This window comes from Monodelphis domestica, chromosome 3 (assembly GCF_027887165.1).
Source record: "Monodelphis domestica isolate mMonDom1 chromosome 3, mMonDom1.pri, whole genome shotgun sequence".
Taxonomy (NCBI): Eukaryota; Metazoa; Chordata; class Mammalia; order Didelphimorphia; family Didelphidae; genus Monodelphis; species Monodelphis domestica.
Window position 1 is genome coordinate 475,062,042 of NC_077229.1, and position 23,866 is coordinate 475,085,907.

At 33.8% G+C, this 23,866-nt stretch overlaps 1 protein-coding gene across 9 annotated transcripts in view; it reads right to left on the bottom strand.

Annotated features, from left to right (window-relative positions):
• The window catches only part of KIAA0825 (KIAA0825 ortholog), a 554,607-nt gene that overhangs the window by 381,953 nt on the left and 148,788 nt on the right, over positions 1-23,866 (bottom strand). For all 9 annotated transcript variants that reach the window (XR_008917190.1, XM_007487289.3, XM_007487287.3 and 6 more), the window contains one exon: positions 2,222-2,383. Coding sequence is in view for 8 of the 9 variants with exons in the window: in XM_007487289.3 (XP_007487351.1) it covers positions 2,222-2,383 (162 nt within the window). In the remaining variant the exon portion in view is untranslated. The remainder of the gene's footprint in view (positions 1-2,221; positions 2,384-23,866) is intronic.

Consider the following 23,866-nt stretch of genomic DNA (forward strand, 5'->3'; position numbering starts at 1 on the left):
TAATTTACTTATTCAATTAAACCAATAAAATAACCAAAAATATTTTATGTAATTAGAAAAATAATGACAAAATTAATATGGAAGAACAAACCAAACAAACAAATAAAAAAGGCCAAAAATATAAAGGAAATAAATGGAAAAAAGTGAAAGATACCATAAGCAAATTAGGAAAGCATAGTATAGTTTATCTGTCAGATCTATGGATAAAGAAAGAATTTATGATCAAACAAGAAACAGAGAAAATAAACCATGTAAAATGCATAATTTTGATTACATAAAATTTTAAAAAGTTTTGTACAAACCAATATAACCAAGATTAGAAGGGAAATAACAAACTGGGAACAAAATTTTACAACAAACTTCTCTGATAAAGGTCTCATTTCTCAAATATATAGATAACTGAGTCCAATTTATAAAAACTCAAATCATTCCTCAATTGACAAATGGTCAAGAACAAATCATAATATGAACTAGTAGTTAGTTTCAGATGAAGAAATCAAAGCTATCAATAATCACATAAAAAAAGATTTGAAATTACAACTGAATAGAGAATTACAAGTAAAAACAACTCTGAGGTATCACTTCACAACCATCAGATTGTCCAATATGACGGTAAAAGAAAGTGATAAATGTTGGCAGGAATGTGGGAAAATTGGGGCACTAGTATATTGTTGGTGGAGCTGTGAACTGATTCAGCCATTCTGGAGAGCAATTTGGAAATAAACCCAAAGGTCTTAAAAACTGGGCATACCCTTTGATCCAGGAATACCAACAGTAGGTCTGTATCTGACAGCTATTTATTTATTTATTTTAATTTAATTTTTAAATTTTTATAAATTTCCATGGTTACATGCTCTCTCTTATCCCCTCCCTAAGCCAACAAGCAGTTCTACTGGGTTATACATGTATCATTGTTCAAAACCCATTTCCATGTTATTCATATTTGCAATAGAGAGAATCTTTAACATCAAAACCCTAATCACATCCCTATCAGCCTACATGAAGGAGCATATATTTTTCTAATGCATTTCTGGTTCCACAGGTCTTTCTCTGGATGTAGATAGCACTCTTTCTCACAAGTTCCTCTGGATTGTCCTGGATCATTGATTGCATTGCTGCAATTTGTAGTAGTAGAGTAGTAGTACAGAAGTGTGTTACATTCAATTGTGCCACTGTGTATCAGTCTATGTGTACAATGTTCTTTTGGTTCTGCAAATCTCACTCTGCATCAATTCCTGGAGGTCATTCCATTTCCCATGGAATTCCTCTACTTTATTATTCCTTTTAGCACAATAGTATTCCATCACCAACATATACCACAATTTGTTCAGCCATTCCCCAGTTGAAGGACATCCCCTCATTTTCCAATTTTTTACCACCACAAAGAGCTCAGCTATGAATATTTTTGTACAAATCTTTTTCCTTATGATCTCTTTGAGGTACAAACCCAGCAGTGTTATGGCTGGGTCAAAGGGTAGGCATTGTTTTAAAGCCCACTGCACATAATTCCAAATTGCCACCCAGAATGGTTGGACCAATTCACAACTCTACCAGCAGTGTATTAGTGTCCCAATTTTTCCACATCCCCTCCAACATTTATCACTTTCCTTTGTTGTCATATTGGCCAATCAGTTAGGTATATCTCCCAGATATTTAAAAAGGGACAACAGGATCTATTTGTATGAAAATATTTATAAAAGCCCTTTTTTCTGGTGGCAAAGAATTAGAAATTGAGGGGACATCTATCAGTTGGGGAATGGTCAAGAAAATGTGGTATATGATGGAATGCTATTGTGTTATAAGAAATAATGAGCAGGATGATTTCAGAAAATTCTAGAAAGATCTACATGAACTGACACTGAGTAAAGTAAGCAAAACCAGGAGAATCTTTCACCATAACAGCAATACTGTATGATAATCAAATGGGAAAGACTTAGCTATTCTCAGGAATACAAGGCAATTCAGAAGAATTTACGACAAAGAATGCTATCTACCTGTAGAAATTATTTAGTATTCATAGATGTCTTATCTAAGAATTATAAAAATTGACTTATACAAAAATGAAAAGATAGTCTAAAGCTAGTATTGTTCTTATAATTCCAGAACATTTTAAAATCATGATACTCGTATTTTCCTAGGTAAGGGGTTGGTGGTGGAGACTTTGTAGAGAAGGGAGAAGAATAAATAGACCATGGGTTGATATATTAAAAGGTCATCTTACCTGAGGTATGTCTGGATACTCTGGGCTTCAAAAGCAGCTCTTGGGAAAGATCTTGAACTTCCTTTTCCAATTTTAACAAAGGTTTTATGAGCTGTGATAAGAATTTGAGTTCATACAAGGAGAGGCAGATGTTTCTTCCTTTTCGTGGGCATTCATGGGTAACTATTCAAAGAATATATCAATAGTGGTAAGACATTAATTTTACTTAGCTTTTCAAAAATTTTATTTTGTTTTGATCTGTTATTTCATCAACAGAGAAATCTCAAGTGAGGAAACTATTAAGGTAGGTTATAAACTGCTATATAAGACCTTTTGTTTTCTTAAAAAATTTAATAATAATTTCAGAGTTGTGTGTGTATGTGTATCATTACAAGATAAGTACAACCTCTTGGGGGTTGAGTGTGTAAAACTGAGCACATCACAACAGTTCTTCCTTCTTGGTAGGATAACATTGTATCTCTTTTTGGGGGGAGCTAGGGTGAGACTGTACCCCTTCTGTTTTAGGGAAAGTTGGGCCACCTCTTATGACATATCTGTTCTGCTTTATGACATGTTCCTGAATGCTCCTGAGATGTCTAGCATTTTAGGGGCAAAATGCCCTGAGGAGATGTAAGAAGGCTTGTCATAGTTTTCAGGGTTAGAGAAGTGTCAGAGACAAGAATTCTTAAGGCTATCATATATGTGTGTGTGTGTGTGTGTGTATTTAATTAGCCACTGTTATCATTTGATTCTTATGATTTATGGTTAACTTAAACAGTTATTCTCATTTATTATTAAATGAGCAGTTACAATTTAACAAATTCAGAATTAGAAGCTAATTAAATGTAAATTGTTCCTTACATGAGAAACCTATTCTTGGAAAGTTGTTATGAGCTCTTTGAGATTGTGACTGCTTAGGCACACAATCAATGTCTGACCCTAAGGTACAATATGAAGCCCAAAACTCCTGATTCCAAGACTAACTCTCTGCTCTACCTCTAAGATCCATGTTTCCCTCACTATTACAATCTGCTGTATTTCCTCTTCTCCCACCAATTCTAGCTTTCTCATCCTGCTCTTCGCCCTCAAAGGGAGTGCCTGAATACCTTGATTTATCCCTACTAGATTTGTTTTTCACTCCTCTTCTGGTTACTTTGATATTCTTAAATTCATAGTTATTTCAACAATGCACTTTTCTCTATATTTGAGTCCTTCATCCTCAGGTTTTTCCACTATTTACATCCTGCCAATCTCCAAAGCTGGGTCACTTGTACCACCTGCACCTAAGGATGAGCCTCCCAGAAATGCTGGAGTTATGAAACCACACTGATTTCGTATACTCCAAATTCATGCTATCTAACCTCAGTCAAGACTTTGCTTCTACAGAGAAACCTTTTATTACTGTCTGCTTCCATTCACTACTCTCTAATTTAATTGGTTCAAATATTTCTCCCTTTTCAAATGTTCCAAACTCCATCTTCATTTTCCAGATTTCAGCAAATTAATTTAGCTTCTACTTTATTGAAAAGAGTGATAACTTTTGTGATAAATATTTTCATCTTCCATCCTCTGATTTTTAAACCCAGTGGTTTTTTCAAACTTGATGTAGTAAACAGGACTTAATTTTTTCAAAAAAGAAAAAGAAACAATTGTCAAACACACTTTTTCATAAAAAAAAATATGAAAGTGACCATGTTTAAATAAAATTAGAAGTGTATAACAGGAAATAAATCTTTATCATAAAAGATATGATGTATATTTTACTGATATATCACTTACAATCTTCAGATTTATATCTAAAATAGTAACCCTAATAATAAAGTAATGATTGCTGTGAAGATGTACTCATTTTTCCATCATAACACTGATAAAGTATGGTGCAAGATGTCCATAAATCATTCTTATTCAGATGAAGATTCAACATGTCATATTTATCCATAACAAATTAGTTACTTTTTATTCATATTTAGAATATTTTGGTTATAAAAATAAAATGAAAATTGCTTCCAAAGGATGTGATACATAATCAAATCTCCAGCTTTCTGCTATTTGATTTACAGGACAAGTATTTCTTAAATTAGGAAATATTATCTTGTAAATTTATTAACTGTAATTCTAACTCTAACTCTTTTATAAATGCAACCATTTTACCTTTTTGATTCCTCAAAACTATATATATATATATATAAATTGCAAGAGAAAATAGCATAAACATTAATGTTTCAGCTTTCTTATTCTCAATTAGAAATAGGTCCATTTTTTCTTTGAAATACTTTCAAATAGCCTTTTGGAGTACTTTAACATGAGAAAGCCTATTTCATAATATTATATTATATAATTCACTAAGCTACCCCCCACACACACATACATATAAACAAGTTTGTAAAGAGTGTTTTTTTAAAGAGCCTGGTCTTCTAAAACATTAAGCTGATTACCCTTATAACAACTTGAAAAATTATGTATAACATTTTATTCATATTTCTTGTTATAGGTGATTATCTATTAATCATACAGTGTCCAAAGAGAGCTACACATGTTACACTATAGTCATATATTATCTTGATACAGTCGAGTCTTGTTAGTTGTAGTCCAAAGCAATTTTCCCACAATGTAGTATTTTCATGGGAAAACAAAGTCAAATTAATTGAAATTTTTTCATGATATGGCACTGCCATCAGTAAGACTGTAATAAGTAACAAATCTCTTCTTATCACCAACTTCATCAACACATTGCATACACGAAATCAAATAAGCTCATCCATAGGAATTTGTGCACTTGCAATAGAAAAATTTTTAGCTTCTCAAAGGATTAATCATAAAGATCTTCAGACATGCAAGAAATCTCCTTCCCACCATATTATTTGCAAGTGGAACAATTCAAAACTGCTTTGTATATGATTTGCTAAGTAATGTTCGTCCATACAAATAGCTGCACCAAATTTTCTCCTATTGAATGAATTATTTCACTTGTAACAAATTGGAAAGCCACCTTATGATATGATCATTTTTAATGTCACAGACATGTTTGGTTTGCTTTTGTTTATAAATATCTCATATTCTCTTTAAAATTATCTTGCCTTGCTAATATATTCTTCATAAACATTTTCAAGACATCATTTCAATTTATTAGGCTTTATGCTATCTGTAGCTAAAGCATTTGTATATGGACCATAGCAGTCTTATTTCTTTCCATAATAATAGTACTTAGTGATCAGTGATAATATGGATCTTTTTTCCTAGGTTTGGACTTTTTATGTTGTGTTTTTATGTTTATATTACTCAAACTGTTTCTTTTGTCTTTTCTTTATTAGTTTCAGTTGCTCTAATGGATCTATTTTTTAAATTTGATATGTATTTATCCATCACTAGGTGATATTATTTCACCTAAAACTTGAGGAACAATTTTATTTTATTTTTTGTCTTTATTTTATTTTAATAATAAATTTCCACATAAGTTTTCCAAAGTTATCTCCCTCCTTTCTTCCCTCCCTCCTCCTGGGTAGACGAGCAACTCAGTACGAGTTATACATGTATTATTATGCAAAACATATTTCCATATTATTCACATGTTTGTTTTATTTTATTTTTATGTCCTTATTTTATTTCATTGAGGAACAATTTGAAAAATTTAAGACAATTAAATTTACATTTGCTTGCTGAAAATTTCAAGTAACTCTATAATTCTTGAGTTCTTTCAATTTTAAAAAGTTGCATTTTAAACTAGTCAATTATATTATAATTATCAAAATAAATGAAACTGTGAAATATAAAAGGTAACATAGTTAGTTTGATATACACAGATTATTTAACTTAGAATTTACATATTTCACATTCAAATTCAGCAAACAGCATGACAGAATATAATTCATCTACATCATGAACATGAACATGAACATACATACCTCCTGATAGCTTGCACCCATGTTGAATGACCCAACTAAAATTTGATTTGCTTGTGTCTACCACTTAAGCTATCATTAAATCATTATGCTGCATTCACTATTAGTTGGAGAATATTTGCCAGATTAATCTCACTTCTTTTTAATCTTTGTTTCATTGACTTAAGCAGGAGATGTACTCAAAAATATCCAGTAATTTTGGTTATTGCCTCATGTCTCCCTCCCTTCTCTCCTGAGAGTAAATGAATTCAGTCATGATGTGGATAGGACCAATGTTATGTCAAAATTTTATTAAATCCAAGCCTTCTCATCTAGAGAGACTTAAAAGGTATAGGAAAGGGTGAGGAAAGAAATTTTATACTTCCGTTTTTGTCATTTCAGTGCAATATATATCCCTTAATAAAAGTTGATATTTGTTAATTAGGTAAATGGAATGAGATGTTAAGTCAATAGAATTTTAAAAAGGTAAGCCCAATCCAGTGGAGTACCCTGAGAGCCCTGAGGGACAGATGTAGTTTCATCATTCTAGAGCAGAATTTAAGCCTTCTCTTCTAAGAAATAGGTATAAATATGTAGAGCAAATTTACAAGTTGTCTGTATTTTAAATGAATATCTCATTTTGCATCTACAGTTCACCTCTGAAAGGAGGTAGGAAATCTGATTCCTCCTCATCTCAAGGTATCATAATTAGTCACTGCATTGATCAAAGTTCTAAAGCAGATAGATAGTACTGGTCCTGAAATCATAAAGACCCGAGTTCAAATTAGGTTTCAGATACTTACTAAATGTGTGACTCTAAGTAAATTGCTTAACTGCTGCCTGCCTTAGTTTCCTCAGCAATAAAAAGAGGATAATAGTAGTACCTATCCACGAGATTATATGGTGAAGACAAAATTTTGCAAAGGACTTAAGCACAATGCCTGGTGCATAATGGATATTTAAAAAAATACTTGTTTGCTTCCTTCCACACTTAGGCCTTTGTAGATAATTTCATGATAATGAGACAACATAGCAAAACTTTTCAAATGAGTCAAAGCAGTCCTTTCAGACTAGCAAAAATAACAAAGGAAATGATAGTTGTTTAGATGTTATGGGAAGACAGGCCTCTAATACACTATTTGATTGAGCTGTGGCAGAGTCCAAACATTCTGGAAAGCAATTTGGAGCTATACATAAAATGTCACTAAACTGTCAATTCCCTTTGAACCAAAAATACTAGGTTTATACTAAAAATACTAGTTTCAGACTCAGTATACAAATTTAGTACTTTCATACCCCAAAGAGATAAAAAAGGAACCAAGGATGCATATATACACAAATATTCCTTAAAAAAAAAAAACCTCTTGGTTGTAGCAAAGAACTGGCACACAGGGTAAAATATAAAAGGAAAATTTATTATGTGGTAGAGGTAGGGCCAAGATAGTGGAATAAAGGGAGCATTCTAGCCAAGACCTCCCAACATTTCCCTTGAAACAACTTTAAAATAATTCTTCAAATTCTAATGCAGCCTAACCAATAAAAGGTCAGAGTGAGACATTTTTCCAGACTGGGACAATTTATGTAAGAAGGGGAAATCTTTGGCATCAGGATGGAGACTGGCTGGAGGTATCATGTGGAGGTGACACCAATCGTAGGCCTTAACGGAGGTAGTAGCAGTAGCTGCTTCTGTATCAGGAGCACCCACAGTCCAGAGATATTAAGGAGACTGAACATCTAGTCAGATAGAGATTATAGAGAATCCTTGAGCTAGCACTGGACAGAGAACCAGGCATCATTTGGCAACTCCACTGCCCACTAACCAGTTCTGGGTCACAGTTTCAGGAGAGAGTAGCATTTATGTTTGTAAGGAAGAAGGAGCCCTAATTGAAGATGGGTTGCAGTTCCAAGGAGGAAAGGAACTGTGGTCATCAGAAATCAGGAGCTCTGCTTAAGTAGGGACCAGAAAGCTCACTAGAAGAGAAGTTACCATACTTCTCCCCAGACCACACTACCTTAGAGGCATCAAAAAATTACAGAACCCCAGAATTAGATGTGAAAACAGCAGGGTAAAAAAGCCTGAAGTTTAGAACAAAGAATCTTCCACATTCCTACCTTAGGTGAGCAGAAACCAATTTTATTTTTTATTTTTATTTATTTTTAATTTTTTTCCATTTGAATAAGTTTATTTAGTCAATTTAGAAAATTATTCCTTGGTTACAATAATCACATTATTTCCCTCCTTCCCCTCCACCCACTCTTCCTGCAGCCAACACACAATTTCATTGGGTATTACATGTGTCCTTGAGCAGAACCCATTTCCATATTGTTGTTTACACTAGGATGTTCATTTAGAGTCTACATCTCCAACAATATGCCTTCAAACCATGTATTCAAACAGTTGTTTTTCTTTGGTGTTTTTACTCCCACACTACTTCCTCTGGATGTGGATAGTGGTTTTTCTCATAGGTTCCTCCAAGTTGTTCAGGATCACTGCATTGCCACTAATGGAGAAGTCCTTTACATTTGATTGTACCAGCGTATCACTCTCTGTGTACAATGTTCTCCTGGTTCTGCTACTCTCACTCTGCATCAATTCCTGGAGGTTGTTCAAGTCCCCATGGAATTCCTCCACTTTATTATTCCTTTTAGCACAATAGTATTCCATCATCAACATATACCACAATTTGTTCAGCCATTCCCCAATTGAAGGGAATCCCCTCATTTTCCATTTTTTTTGCCACCACAAAGAGTGAAGCTATGAATATTTTTGTACAAGTCTTTTTCCTTATTATCTCTTTGGGGTACAAACCCAGCAGTGCTATGGCTGAATTAAAGGGCAGACAGTCTTTTATCACCCTTTGGGCATAGTTCCAGATTGCCCTCCAGAATGGTTGGATCAATTCACAACTCCACCAGCAATGAATTAATGTACCCTGTAACAGTCCACACCTGTGTATGCACAAGGAAGATAATTAATCTGTAAGGATTGTCTTAGGAGAGCGCATATTCAGTCCTGCACATGGCAGGAAAGGCATTAACCTTTGATCCCAACATTCCTAAGGTTTAGGCATGAACTCAGGTTTCTTTGTGCTCATCTGGCTGAGACAATCCAGGCCTCTGCCTTGTTGTAATGTACACTTGAACCAATGGCAATCCACTGTGTCTTCATTAATATGTATTATGTACCTTTGCATCACAATGTCAATAAATATGAGCAGCTCACAGAAAGCGAGCCCTTATTTTCCCTTACACCTGTCCTTCTCCCACCTGGAGCTTGGCCTCTGGCCAAGAACAGCTTTTCTCATGGGATTTCCTTTATCTCTGTAAAAGACCTTTCCTTCTTAATCTCCTATCCTCAAGCTGGAGTGATCCGTGCTTAGAGCACTAGCTCTAAGCGATGAGTGGTTTTTCTCTCAACTGATCTCTATACTTATCTCTGACTCCTGTGTTGTTGATTTAAGGTTATATCTAACTGCCTCATGTCCTTGTGAAGTTAGGTAGCTGGGGCTCGATCTGTGCAGCTCACTTAATGTTAATATTGCATTGGTGTCTGCCTCCATTCTTATCCATCCCCTTGGCTTCAGCCCTTCCCCCAAGGGTCAATCTTCTATCTTTCCTTTCTTGTAAGGGCTGCTGGACAGTACCTTACATCCCCACTTTGCCACATCCCCTCCAACATTCATTACTTTCCTTTGCTATCATGTTAGCCAATCTGCTAGGTGTGAGGTGATACCTCAGAGGTGTTTTGATTTGCATTTCTCAGATTATAAGAGATTTAGAGCACTTTTTCATGTGCTTATTACTAGTTTTGATTTCTTTAACTGAAAATTGCCTATTCATGTCCCTTGCCCATTTTTCAATTGGAGAATGGCTTGATTTTTTGTACAACTGGTTTAGCTCTTTATAAATTTGAGTAATTAGACCTTTGTCAGATGTTTTTGTAATGAAGATTGTTTCCCAATTTGTGGCTTCCCTTCTAATTTTGGATGCATTTATTTTGTTTGTGCAAAAACTTTTTAATTTGATATAATCAAAATTATTGATTTTACATTTTGTGATTTTTTTTCAAGCTCTTACTTGGTATTAAAGTCTTTCCTTTCCCAAAGATCTGACAAGTATACTATTCTGTGTTCCCCTAATTTGCTTATAGTTTCCTTCTTTATATTCAGGTCATTCACCCATTCTGAGTTTATCTTGGTGTAGGGTGTGAGATGTTGATCCAAACCTAATCTCTCCCACACCATCTTCCAATTTTCCCAGCAGTTTTTATCAAAAATTGGGTTTTGGTCCCCAAAACTGGGATCTTTGGGTTTATCATAGACTGTCCTGCTGAAGTCATTTACCCCAAGTCTATTCCACTGATCCTCCTTTCTGTTTCTTAGCCAGTACCAAATTGTTTTGATAACCACTGCTTTATAGTATAGTTTGAGATATGGGCCTGCAAGTCCTCCTTCCTTTGCATTTTTTTTTTCATGATTTCCCTGGATATCCTTGATCTTTTTGTTCTTCCAAATGAACTTTGTTATGTTTTTTTTTTTTATAATTCTGTAAAGAAGTTTTTTGGTAGTTCAATGGGTATGGCACTAAATAAGTAAATTAATTTGGGTAGGATTGTCATTTTTATTATGTTAACTCGTCCCACAAATGTGCAATCAATGCTTTTTCAATTGTTTAGATCTAGTTTTAATTGTGTGGAGAGTGTTTTGTAGTTGTGTTCATATAGTTCCTGTGTTTGTCTTGGCAGATAGATTCCTGAATATTTTATATTGTCTAGGGTGATTTTAAATGGAATTTCTCTTTCTAATTCTTGCTGCTGAGATGGATTGGAGATATAAGAAACCAATTTTAGCATGAAGTCAAAAATCGAAAAATAGGCTGGAAAAATGAGCACACAAAAAGAACAAAAAAGAACCTGCACATAAAAATCTACAATGAATAGTGACTGAGAAATTCAAGACAAATTAAAAAGAAGACAACATGAAAAATGTCTCCAAGCAAAGCCACAAAAGAAAATGCAGATTGGGTAGAAGTCCAATAAGAATTTCTAAAAGAGTTAAAGAAAGATATTTTTAAAAAGCAAAAGAAAAAATCTGATTTTTGTCTTGCCACTGGATTTGGATGACTCTGGAAGAGAGAGTGAGGCTACCAACTCTGCCAACTCTGCCTCATTTAAATCCAATTCATACTCAAGTAAAGACATCTGATGTCATTTGTCCTCTTTGAAAATAAAAAAAGAAATATTTCTCTTCATCCCTCCCTCCTTTCCCTCCTCTCAAAGGGAGATAAGTTATGCACTGGGTTGACAAACTTCATCATGTTATAGTCAGTTCTCTCTCAATGGATAGTTTGAAACTTATGAACTATTTTTTTTCCTGGAATTTTCTAAATTTTTTCATTTTTTCCCTTGTGGTTACTACAGTTAACTGAATCAGTGGGTAACTGAATCAGTGGATATTGGAGTCCTATTGTACTTTAATGCTTTAATTTAATTTTAAAAAATACTTCTAACAAATGCCTGCCAAGCCTATATACAAAGATTTTCTAGATTAGTAGGATCTGCCAAAGCCTAGACTTCATTAACAAATCTTTGAGTACTCAGGATTACTTCCAGACCATGATGATACACCAGAGGAGGAAGTTCATGAAAAAAAGGTAGAAATTATCTCCAAAAGTAATTATGTCTTTGAGCAGAATACTTGACCTGAGGTTTGTGAATATATATGTATATATATTTATTTGAATAGTGAATGTTCATACATACACACATATATGAATATTATTTCAATGTTTCCTTGGTAATCCTATACATTTTATTTTATGTTTTTAAAATATTTTTCCAAGTAATGGTCCATGGGCTTCATAAATATGACAAAAGGGTCTGTTTTCAAAAAATTAAGAACCCCTATCCCATAAAAATTCTTTTATCTAGAAATTTTAAACTAGTTTCACTTATATTAAAACTATCTTTCCTATTTCTAGCCAAATCAACTTTTTTCCCATTTTTCCTCATATTTAGTTGTAGTAAAGCAGCTATGTTGATATACATATATGCTCAATTTCTCCATAAACAATGATGAAGAAAATCACATACTGAATAGAAATAAAAAAAAATAGAAACAATAATTTTTTAGCCACACTGCTAAATTAACCTCAGGCCTGTTTTAATTTATTTTATGAATAAAAGGCTTATCTTTTTTCATTCTTAGTGGCATTTATTTTAAAACCTGAAATACAAACTGAACTATAATTCTTAGGAATTAACAATAAAAAGCAGAGTAGGAAGATATGTAAATGAGGAGTACCATAAGTGGAATCTCCTTGAAAGGTCCTTATTTTTCATTACAATCCAAGTCATCCTCTCTTTTTTTATATCCCAGCCCTGAGAATTTCTGTTAGGAACTTCCTTTTGTTTTCTCTTCATCAAATTATCTATCTCTCTTCTTTCTTTTAAAACTATTTAGGACTCATTTCCTCTATTTAGCCCTTAAATACTAGTTCCCTCTGGGTCCAATCATATCAATCATTTCATTGATTAAAACTTTTCCTTATAAGTCAGCCTGCTTCTTCATTGATTTTTCTGACTTTTCACTCTGTTAATAGTTTAAAAATATATGTTCATTTAGATTAAGCCTTGATTGTGAAACCCATTATATCTGCAGCTTCCTAAAGATAAGAACTTCATGTTAAAATTGCTAAATAATTTCTCAACCAACTAGTACCTCTGAACATTGACGTATATAGTCAACACTAAAAAATGGTAGACTGATAAATAATTATTTCCATTGCAAACTGGAGTGTGCTCTTTAAATCCTAGAACACAGAAATTTATTTAAAGATAACAATAACTGGCATTTATATATGAATTGGTTTTAAAAGAATAAGCTTATTTAGCTTAAAAGTCATCTCTATTTATGGTATTCACATTATCTTTGTCTACCTTTCTCTCATGATTTGTTTAGAATTTCATTCTTAGAGGAATTAAGAAACTTTAAAATAAATCTAGAAGAACATTCAGTTTGCTCACATTGTAATTTGAAGTTTGGGAGTCACCCTATAATGTGTAGGTGTACTCAAAGATCCCTGGTGTAATTTGGGGGCAAACCCTAATAGGGACATTATCTTTCTTTGACTTATCCCATTATTTCTACAAAATATTCTAATACACTCAGGATATAGCTTATATATAATTCCCCCAAAATGTGAGTAGCACAAGTCCCTAATTCCCAGACAAACATTTACTCAAGTTTACATGTAAACTGGGTACAGGTATTTATTTTACCCTCTATAAAAGTGCATAAGGCCAAAGGAATGACATGAGCTCATAAACAGATATAGAAAACATATAAGTCATTCAGCTGTCATATAAGTTCCCATTGGAAAAGAGTTGAACTTGAGGTGATTATCAGGACAATCCTTTGACATTTGAGCAAATCTTTTTTTCCCACAGAACACTACAAAATATTCTCAAGTTTAAAACTACCATAATAAATTTTAGACTTTCCTTAGAAGGTAAATATACTTTGGTGGCTGCTGAGCAAGAAATCTCCTTCCTATCCGATCTGACTTTGCACTCCAAATAGGTAAATGTATAGGAACTCTGTGGACAGGATTATTCATCCCCCAAGCAAAATGCTATATCAGGAAATCTCCTTAGTTCTCTAAAAGGTCACAAGGAACTACTCACAAGGTATTCCCCAACAAACTTCATTTCTAGGGTTATAATTCTAAGTTCTGAGGTCATGATACCCAAGGGTTTCAAAATTCAACCTGTTTTATGGAGGACGTTAGAAAACAGGAACACTGTTTATCAACTACCCTCCCTTGGTACATCTATAAGTACAAATCTGTCTCTGCCAAGCACAAGTTTCAATTGTTCTTAGAGGGAGATGTGTAAATGTGATTTGTAAAGGTTCTCTTCTCCCTAAACTTCATGTTCCATGCAGGTATACTTCTGTTTTCTCAAAGTCTAAGAGTGATAATGACAGTAAGAAAATTTGTCAACTTAGCTTGCTTTTCTAGAAAAGGAAAAGGGGCAGTTCTCTAACAAGAGTTGGTCTCCCTGAGGCTTATGTAGTCAATCAGTGGCAATTCTTTCTGTCCTATCAGGAAGGTACCAGTGGCCATGGCTATAATCCATTGGGAAATACACCCTTGGATGCTTCCAAAGAACATCAGGATAATTGAGGGCACTCATCAAATTGATCGGAGACTCCCCTGATTAAAATCACTTAAAAGATAATGCTATCTGGTTAACAATATTTAGTACATGGGAAGCTTATAGAGTCTCCAACAAGCAGAATAATTGAATCAGAGGGTATACATAAAGTCAACTCTTCCATGTTACCTCAAAGCTTCTAGAAATGGGAAAAATAAACAATAATAAATACCCAACAACTATAAAAGAAAACCTCATAGGAAATCCCAACAAGAAAAAGAAAACCTAGAAGAGACCAAAGAAATAGAGAAAAAAAAAAAAACAATTTTACTACAATGTACTATGGGCAAAGAAAATGCCTGGAGTAAATCCACAAGAAAAATTCTGTAGTAACTGTGGGGAAAACCTTAGAAAAGTAAATGGAATGACCAAGAACCCTAAAAGTGGTTGAAATGATTAAAAGGAATTATGGTGTATACCCTTTAAAAATTATTCATTTAATTAATTAATTTAGAATATTTTTCCATGGTTACATGATTCATGTTCTTTATATCCTCTTCTCCCTCCTACAGCCAATGACCAATTCCACTGGCCATTGTTCAAAACATATTTCCATATTATTAATATTTGCAATAGAGTGATCATTTAGAGTCTACATCCCCAATCATATCCCCATTGAACCAGATGCATACCCTTTTATCCAGCCATGCCACTGCTGGGTTTGTACCCTAGAGAGATAAGAAAAAATGTTTGTATAAAAATATTTATAGCCATGCTTTTTATAGTGAAAAAAAACTGGAAAATGAGTGAGTGTCCATTGATTGGGGAATGGCTGGACAAATTGTGGTTTATCTGTCGGTGATGGATTGTGCTAACCCATGTGAATTGGAATGACCTCTAGGAATTGATGCAGATTGGAAGGAGCAGAAGCAGGAGAACATTGTACACAAAGACTGATATCCTGTGATACAATTGAATGTAATGTATTTCTCTACTAGCAGGATTGCAATGATCCAGGACAATCCAGAGGCATTTATGAGAAAGAATGCTATCCACATCCAGAGAAAGAACTATGGAAATGGAAACACAGAAGAAAAACATATGATTAATCATGTGGTTTGATGGGGATATTATTGGGGTTTTGGCATTAAAAGATCACTCTATTGCAAATATAAATAATATGGATAATATGTTTTGAACAATGATACATATGTAACTCAGTGGAGTTGCTTGTCATTTCTCAGAGGGGGAAGGGAAAGACCATGAATCATGTAAACATGGAAAAATATTCTAAATATAGAATTATGAGAGCTAATAAGGAATGAATGAACAACAAAATATTAAATGCTTATATTATGTGCCTACTATGCTGCTAAGCACTAGAGATACAAAGACAAAACAAAAGCAAAATGAACATAGTCTCTGCTCTCAAGGAGGTGATATTCTAATATGAGAGGCAACATCTATAAGGCAATGATGGATAGGAAGGGTAAACTTTTGTTAGAAGAGGCCAGTCATTCCCATTAACTGCTAATTAATTTTACCTATATGACAGGTAAACCAACTCAGTTAAAGCAGCAAGGCACCCTTCGGGAGAAATAAGAGGTAACATTTACCAACCTTCAACTACCTCCTCTAGACTCAGTAGAATTAGTCTAGGACCAAAGAGTCTTAGAATAGAAATGTCTTTCATACTCCTGGGCCTTACTTTCAACCTATATTCTGAAGCCATCACTGAGAGCAATCATCATGATAGAAAAGAGGTCTAACTACCTTGCCACCATCAATACCAACTGCTGTTCAACTAACATGTATGGGCAGGTAACCCCAAGAGTCCTAGTTAGGATAAGAGCCTCCAATACCACCCATTTGGTTTTCAGCCCAGCCAGCATCTTGGGAAGTAAACCATATGGAGATACAGTTTGGGAAATGCTGGGTAGTCAAAACTCAGAAAATAAAGTTCTTGTCCAATGTCCTTAGCACGGTCAAGTAATTCCAATGAGAAATGGATAAGAGTTTACCTATGGAAGTGGCATTAAAGAAGATGCATTACCATTTTCTTTACCACTGCATCTGAAGGACCATAAAGACTTTCCATATTACTTGCAACTGAAATCCATTCAAATATGAGCTCCTTAAGAGCAGAAACTGTCTTACTTTGCTGTTTATTGTATTCTCAGTGCTTATACAGGGTCTTGCACTTAGTAAGTATTTATTAAAAACTTTCTAAATCATTCATTCATGATTCTGCAATTGGGATGGTTTGAGGAAATGGTGTTGAAAAGAGTTTAAGTCCAATATTGAGGTAGCTTCTGTGACAGACTGGCACTAGAGAAATTAGCCTCATAGACATATAGATAAAAATCTTTTTTTATAATTTGGAATGACAAGGGCTGGAGCTATTAAGATAGCTTGTTTTAAAGTGGACAGAACATGTAGATGTTCATTTGTGAGCTTCAATGGCTCCTCAACCTCATCTTTTGTCAGATCTGTGAGACACTTGAAAATATGTGAGTATCTTGAGATATAATGACGTGAGAACCCAGTAGTGCCCAGGAATGCCCTAAGTTGTCTTTTTGTACATGGAATACCTAGTTTCTGTATATCCGCTATTCTCTTACAGGATATTTTCCTGGTACCCTTTTCTAGGATAAAACCTAGGTACTCGACTTTTGGAAGAACCCATTGCAACTTTGTTTTTGAGAACTTATATCCTCTTTTGTACAATTTGATTAACAGCCTCTTTGAGGCATGTTTTTGCATCAGGGGATGCTAGAAGCAGATCATCCACATAATATACTAGTTTGCTGTGTTTGAATTTTATATTTTCTATGTCTCTTTTCAGCAGCAGGCAGAAAGCCCTGCACTAAATGAGTCCAGCAGAGATTATTTTTCTTCCACGAGAATGCAAATATATTCTGACTATCAGGATGGAGAGGAACCATAAAATATGCATTCCTTAAGTCAATTATGGTATACCATAATGCATTTCTAGGAATCTCAGAAATAATGTCATTGGGAGATGGTGTGATGGTATGGGTTTTCTTGATTATATTATTGATTGCTCTGAGATCCTGCACAAATCGCCAATTTACTGTACAATCAGAATTTGGCTTGCTCTTTTTAATGGCTAGTATTGGGCTATTATATTCTGACACTATGTGTCTCAATATGCCCTGCTCCAGCAAGCTGTTGATAATAGGCATTATGCCTTCTTCAGCTTCTTTGCTGAGCTTATACTGAGGGATCTTGAGAGGTATACAGTCTTTGACTTCTATCTTAACTGGTTGTACTGATTTAATCATTCCCACATCATTCTTATGTGCTGCCCATACACCCTGTGGAATGTCTGTAGGAATGTCATAAAGAGATGTAATAGTCTGTTGCTGATCAGTGGTCTCATCAAGCTGTCCCAAAAATAATAAAGGATAATGTTTCAGGGATTGTTAATGGTAAATGGAGGTATATGTTCCCTGATTGCTCACATTGTAAAGTTGCCTCAATTTTACACTGTTCATGCTCTTAAGAAGATGGCTAGAAGTTGGGATTGAATCAAGGCAGAAATAATTCTGAAATAATAGGCCATGAGGGACAGTCATTAAATAGAATAACAGTCCCAGAGTGGAAGTTCCAAAGATGAAAGGATTAAAACATCCATGCTATGGTCTTTTGGCTGGAGAATATGGAGTGAACTAAAGCATGACTGGAACCTTCCTGAAATAGTGGGTCAAAAAAAGCAATAACCAATCTGGATAGCAGGAACCAGAGAGGAATAAAATTAAAGCTTAAAGAAAAACTCTGAAGAAGAATACTATGTTTTTAAAGAGGAAACTGAAGAATTATTGAAAAGCACAAGGCATTTGAGGAAAAAATGGAAAAGAGAAACTCAAGTTACAATGGTCAAAGAAACACCAAACCATTTAGTTGTGTGACCCTGGGCAAGTCACTTAACCCTAGTTGCCTAGCCCTTATCACTCTTCTGCCTTGGAACTGATACTAGACCAAAATCAAAAGGTAGAAACACTGGAAGAACACTATAGTTTTAAACAATCAAAAGAACTCTCCTATAAAACCTGACTTGTAAAGAAATCTTAAGAATTGATGAACTCTTCCTCCACCCAACTCCTAAAAAAAAAAGAATAAAAAACTGAATTAAATTCCATAATTAAATCTATTTTTAATTGACTAAAGACATTTCAACCTGAAGGCAGATAAAAAGATACAAAATTAGTAGAGACCTTCCCCATTTGGCATAATTCCCCCAGAACTGTATTTTCTAATCTTTGTAATTCTCAGATGAAAGAGAAAATATTCTATGTTGATATAAAAAGACAGAACACATACTAAGTACACTTTCAAACATACGTAGGATTACACACTACCAACAAGAAACAAAAGTATACAAAATGGAATGGGATAAATTGAAAAGCAAAGGAAACTGGCTTGTGCCAAAAGGTAACAACCTCAAAAGTTAAATAATTTTATAGGGAAAAAAGTAGAATTTTAATAACACTGATGACTTCTCAGAATTCCTTTTTAGTCTCTGAAATGCAAAGTCAGTGAACTAAAGGAATTTAAGAAAGCTAATTAAATTTGAAAAGCCTAAAAGAGTTAGATCTAACACTACATTTAGAAAAAGAGAAAAAATAGCTTTGCCTTTTAGAACTGTGACCTTTCTTAGGATCCTTGTAGAAGCAAAGAGAGATGAGTTCTGAGCTTGAATGTTACATAAGAAATAATCTAGTGAAAGTGAAAAGGGAAAGGGGCAACTTGTCATCTGTGACCTCTCTTTTGGCTCTTTGATTGATCAGTTCCTCATGAAAAACATTACTCTGGGTAAGTCCCTAGGCCCCTGGTTTGGCGCTGTTTGGATGCCAGAAGCTACAAGGGTGAGCTGTGCTGTGCTGGCAGGGACTCTTGGAAGACCAGTAGCAAGGAAAGCCAAAGGCAAGGATACATGGGAAAGGTTGGGAAGGGTGACCTCTATCTCATTTGCCCACAAACTTAGCCCCCTTTCCATTCTTTCAATTCTCATATTGCATACATAAGAGATTACTTTAGTATTTTCTAGGGCAGAATCAAGAATGCTTTTATAAATACTTTTGTTGCTTTTTGCAGATATCTTCAATTTATCTTAATCTTAAACTTATCTTTAATCTTCAATTTATTAACACCAGACTCATGGCCAATAGCAACTGTAACTATTCTGGCACGAAGTTTATCTAACATCTTTATTTTAACACTAAGCCATATCATTGACATTGCAGACTTGTGCTTAGAGGCCAGAGGACTTATAGGGTGCTCTGGGAACTTAATTATAACAACTTGAGTTTTAAAGACAAACAATGGAAGTAAGCAATGAATACTCTGGGAGCTCTTTACAACAACAGGGTGAACAAGATCAGTAAAGCATCTAGTAGGAACCAGCCTCTTTATAAATTTGCCCCCATTGGTCTCTCATTTTTTTCTCAACTGTACATAGTCATGTATAGTTGCCAATTTTAAGTGAAAATGAGGTCACTGATAAAGCAACACAAACTTTTGAAATCCCAGAAGTAAGATATGATTGAGAATTGACTATATTTATACAAAGATTGTTCCCCTGTTCCCCATTACACGTTAATTTTATTTGCACAAAAGCTTTTCAATTTCATATTATCAAAATGATCTATCTTTTCTTTCTAATTACCTCTTATCTTTTGGTCAAGAATTCATTCCCTACCAATGTTGGAAAATTGGGGCATTAATGCACTGTTGGTAGAGTTGTGAACTGATCCAACCATTCTGAAGAGCAATTTGGAACCATACTCAAAGTGCTATAAAACCCTGAATACCCTTTGATCTAGCAATATCACTACAAGGTCTGCATCCCAAAGAGAAGCCAGAGTTACTCAAAACACATTTGTTATTTAGAACCTGTCTCTTCTTTAAATCAGACTTCCTGGCTGGGTGTAGAAAAGTGATAGAAAACGGACAATTTTCCAGTGATAGAAAAGAAATAATGATGTAGAGGGGAGGGCTTGGGTCCTCCCCATCCAAGAAAAAGCAAAGATAAAGCTAAATCCCTATAGAAATTAGGCACTAGCATAGAAGGATATCTTCACAAAGATGATATCTGTTGTGTGTAGAGGAGGGCAAGGAGATTGGAAGGAATATAAAGTATAAAAGAATGAAAATCAGAGAAGGAAGAATGTGACACATACCAAGGAGAGGGGTTCAGGCAGTGTACTAAGTGAAGTTTCCTCAAAGACCAATCATTAATACAAAAAGGACAATCTACAAACTAGTTCCATGTACACCAATCAAACCTAATAAGGACTGAAATAAGAAGTGAAGATTTTTCTTTATCCAAACAAAAGCAATCTAGCTTCAAACTGCATTGCTGCCAAAGGCATGTCTTTTAGTTCTCCCTGTGATATTGGTCTTACAATGGCATAGAGAAGGCTAAAGGAAGAACCAAAATTCCATAGGCCAGGAGAAGTATGTCCCTCAAGTCTAGAAACATGCAATGAATAGTATTCTGTCTACAAAAGTGTAATTGCTAATGCATTTGAGATATGATTAGCTACAATTCATCTACCACAATCACTCATATTCTGACAAAATATAGCATCTACTTGTATTTTTTTAAGCATGGGGAAAAATACAGTTTTCCTTAATGTGATAAACTACATAAAAATATTATTTTACATATATATAAATATATAATTGTATATAATAATAAAAATAAAATTATATAGATATATAAATATATTATCACATAATATAGTAAATATAAAAACATTATATTACATATATGCAAATATATAATTATATTATAATGAATATTATATTTCTAGATATAAATATTATTTATATATAAATATATAATTGTGTTATAATATAAAATTATATGAATTATATATATGCAAATATATAATTATATATTGTAATAAATATAAAATAATATAGATTATATAAATATTATTTTACATATATATGTGCAAAACCAAAAGCTCACATTATCCATAATATCCTGAGGGACAGAAGGCATGTGCCAGGTAAGTGAAATCACTGACACCACCTTGATTACCATCTCCCCCGTTTGTAAACTGCCCTAATTCAGACCTCAAGAACCCCTAGTTTCCCCAGACCACTGACCCTGCTTCCAACCTCCTCTCAGAAATCACCCAGAATATTTACCCATGGACATATGAGACCTGGTACCTGCTTCTGCAGTTGCTATAATAGCTACTAAAAACTATCCCTTCCCCCTCAAAAGTTTTTGTCACCAAAGACTTTGGCACTATCAAATAGTTCAACATAAGAAACAGAAACATTTTAATTGTATGAAAATAATCATTAAGATCATATTACTATTTGGTATGCCATTGCACCCAAAGTGTCATGGAATCTTTCCATCTGATTTGCATCTCAAACCTCTTATATCTGTTGTCTCCTCCTATTAGAAAGGAAGTTCCCTGAGAGAAGGGGCTATCTTGCTTTTCTTTTAGTGTTTCCTGCACTTACATGGTATTTTGTACACAGTACATGATTAATAATTTTTTCATTAATTTCAAATAAACACTAGAAGTTTTACCAATAAAGATCAGGAATAAAGTAAGGATATCCATTGCCAATATGAATTTAGAGTAGTAAAAACTCTGGCTCTAGCATTCAGATGGGAAAAAGAAAAGGAGAGAATAAATATGCACAAAAGAAAAGCAAAATTATCACTTTTTATACCTATAAATGCTAAGAAAACTCTAGAGATGCAACTAAAATTAATTAAAATAATAAATTTACTAAATTGGCAGGACATAAATCAGACAGCTGGTGGCAGAGTGGATAGAGAGCTAAATCTGGAGTTAGGAAGATCTGAGTTCAAATTCAACATCCAACATTTACTAGCTATGTGACCCTGGGCAAGTCACTTAAACACCTGTCTGCTTCAGTTTCCTTAATTTTAAAATGGGGATAAATATATTACATCTCTCACAGATTTTTCATGAGGACCAAATAACATTTGTAAAAATTGTTTAGCAAAGAATCTAACATATTGTAGATAGTATATGAATGCTTTTTCCTCCTCCATCCTCAGTGTATTATTACCAGGTAGAGAAGGAAGTTCTAATTAAAATAACTAGAGGATAGGTCAAGTATTCATTTACTCAGATAAAATACACTACCCCAGATACGCAGAGTGATGCAAATGTAAAACACTTTTTGGAGATATATAGGAAGACTTAAGTAATTGGAGTCATTATTTATCATTTGTCTATGCCAATATAATAAAAATGACAATACTATCTGCATTTGTTTATATTTAATGCCATGCCAAAAATAGTTTCAAAGAAATAAAATAATAACAAAAGTCTTCTGAAGGAACAAGTTGCCTGGAAATCATAGGAATTATATAATGAAAAGAAGGTTAAAGTGAGGCTAGCAGTGTTGGATCTCCTACTGTACTACAAACAGGTAATTAAAAATGATCTAATGGGAGTTTAAAAGCATAGAAATCAATAGGTAGAAAAAATGAGGTATGCAAGATTTAAAACCATACTCAAAATTACCAACTACTGGCATGAGGACTCATTTTGCAACAAAAACTACTGGAAAAATTGGAAAGCATTCTGCGAGAATTAGGTTTAGAACAACAAAATATCTCTCATAATTCTTTGTAGTTTAAAAACCAAACTACCAAATGTATATGACAGATATAAAATGTCATCATAAACAGTGGTAGAAGAATGCAAGGAGATAACTTTTATAATTATGAATAGAGTGAAAGTTCTCAGTCTCTTAGATAGTATAATAAAAAAATAAAATAGGCAGTTTTGATTAATAGAAATGGAAAAAGCTTTGCATTAACAAAATATAAATGAAACAGCTGAGAAACCAATTTTATACTAAATTTCTGATAAAGACCTGGTATTCAAGATATACAAGGAATTAATTAAAATGTATATTAATAAGAACTAGTTCTCGATGGATGAATGATATGAAGATAAAATTTTATAAATAATACATGCAAGTTATCAACAACCATATGAACAAGAATGCTCCAAATTATTAATAAGAGAAATGTAGATATAAACAACTCTAAAGTTCCATCTCAGACCTTTAATTATATCAGCAGAGATGACAAAAAGGCAAATGATGGGGAGATTGAGAGGCCAAACCCAATATGGTGTAGCATTAAAGTAGTTCAAATATTCTGAAATGTTAGAGCCTGGGTGGAAGAGCCTGTTCATCTGGAACGTTCATAATTAGTTAAAAAACCTAGAACATAGAATGATGATATGCATTCATGGAAAGGTAAGCTTTAGAACAGGGATTCTTAACTTATCACAGATCCCTTGACCAACTGGTAAAACAGAACAATATTTTTAAGTGCTCAAAATAAAATACACAGGATTACAAAAAAAACAATTATATGAGGTATGGTTAACTATATAAATATATATAAAGTATATTTTTTAAAAAGTTAATGGAAACCAAATTAGGAAGCTTTGCTCCTCTAAAGGAAGAACAGACTTTATATGAGAAATAAATACAATTCCTCTTTTTATTAGATGAGGAAGCTGGAACTTAGAGAGATAAAATAACTTTACTATATGTCCATTATATTTTAAGGAATAATGACAATGGCTT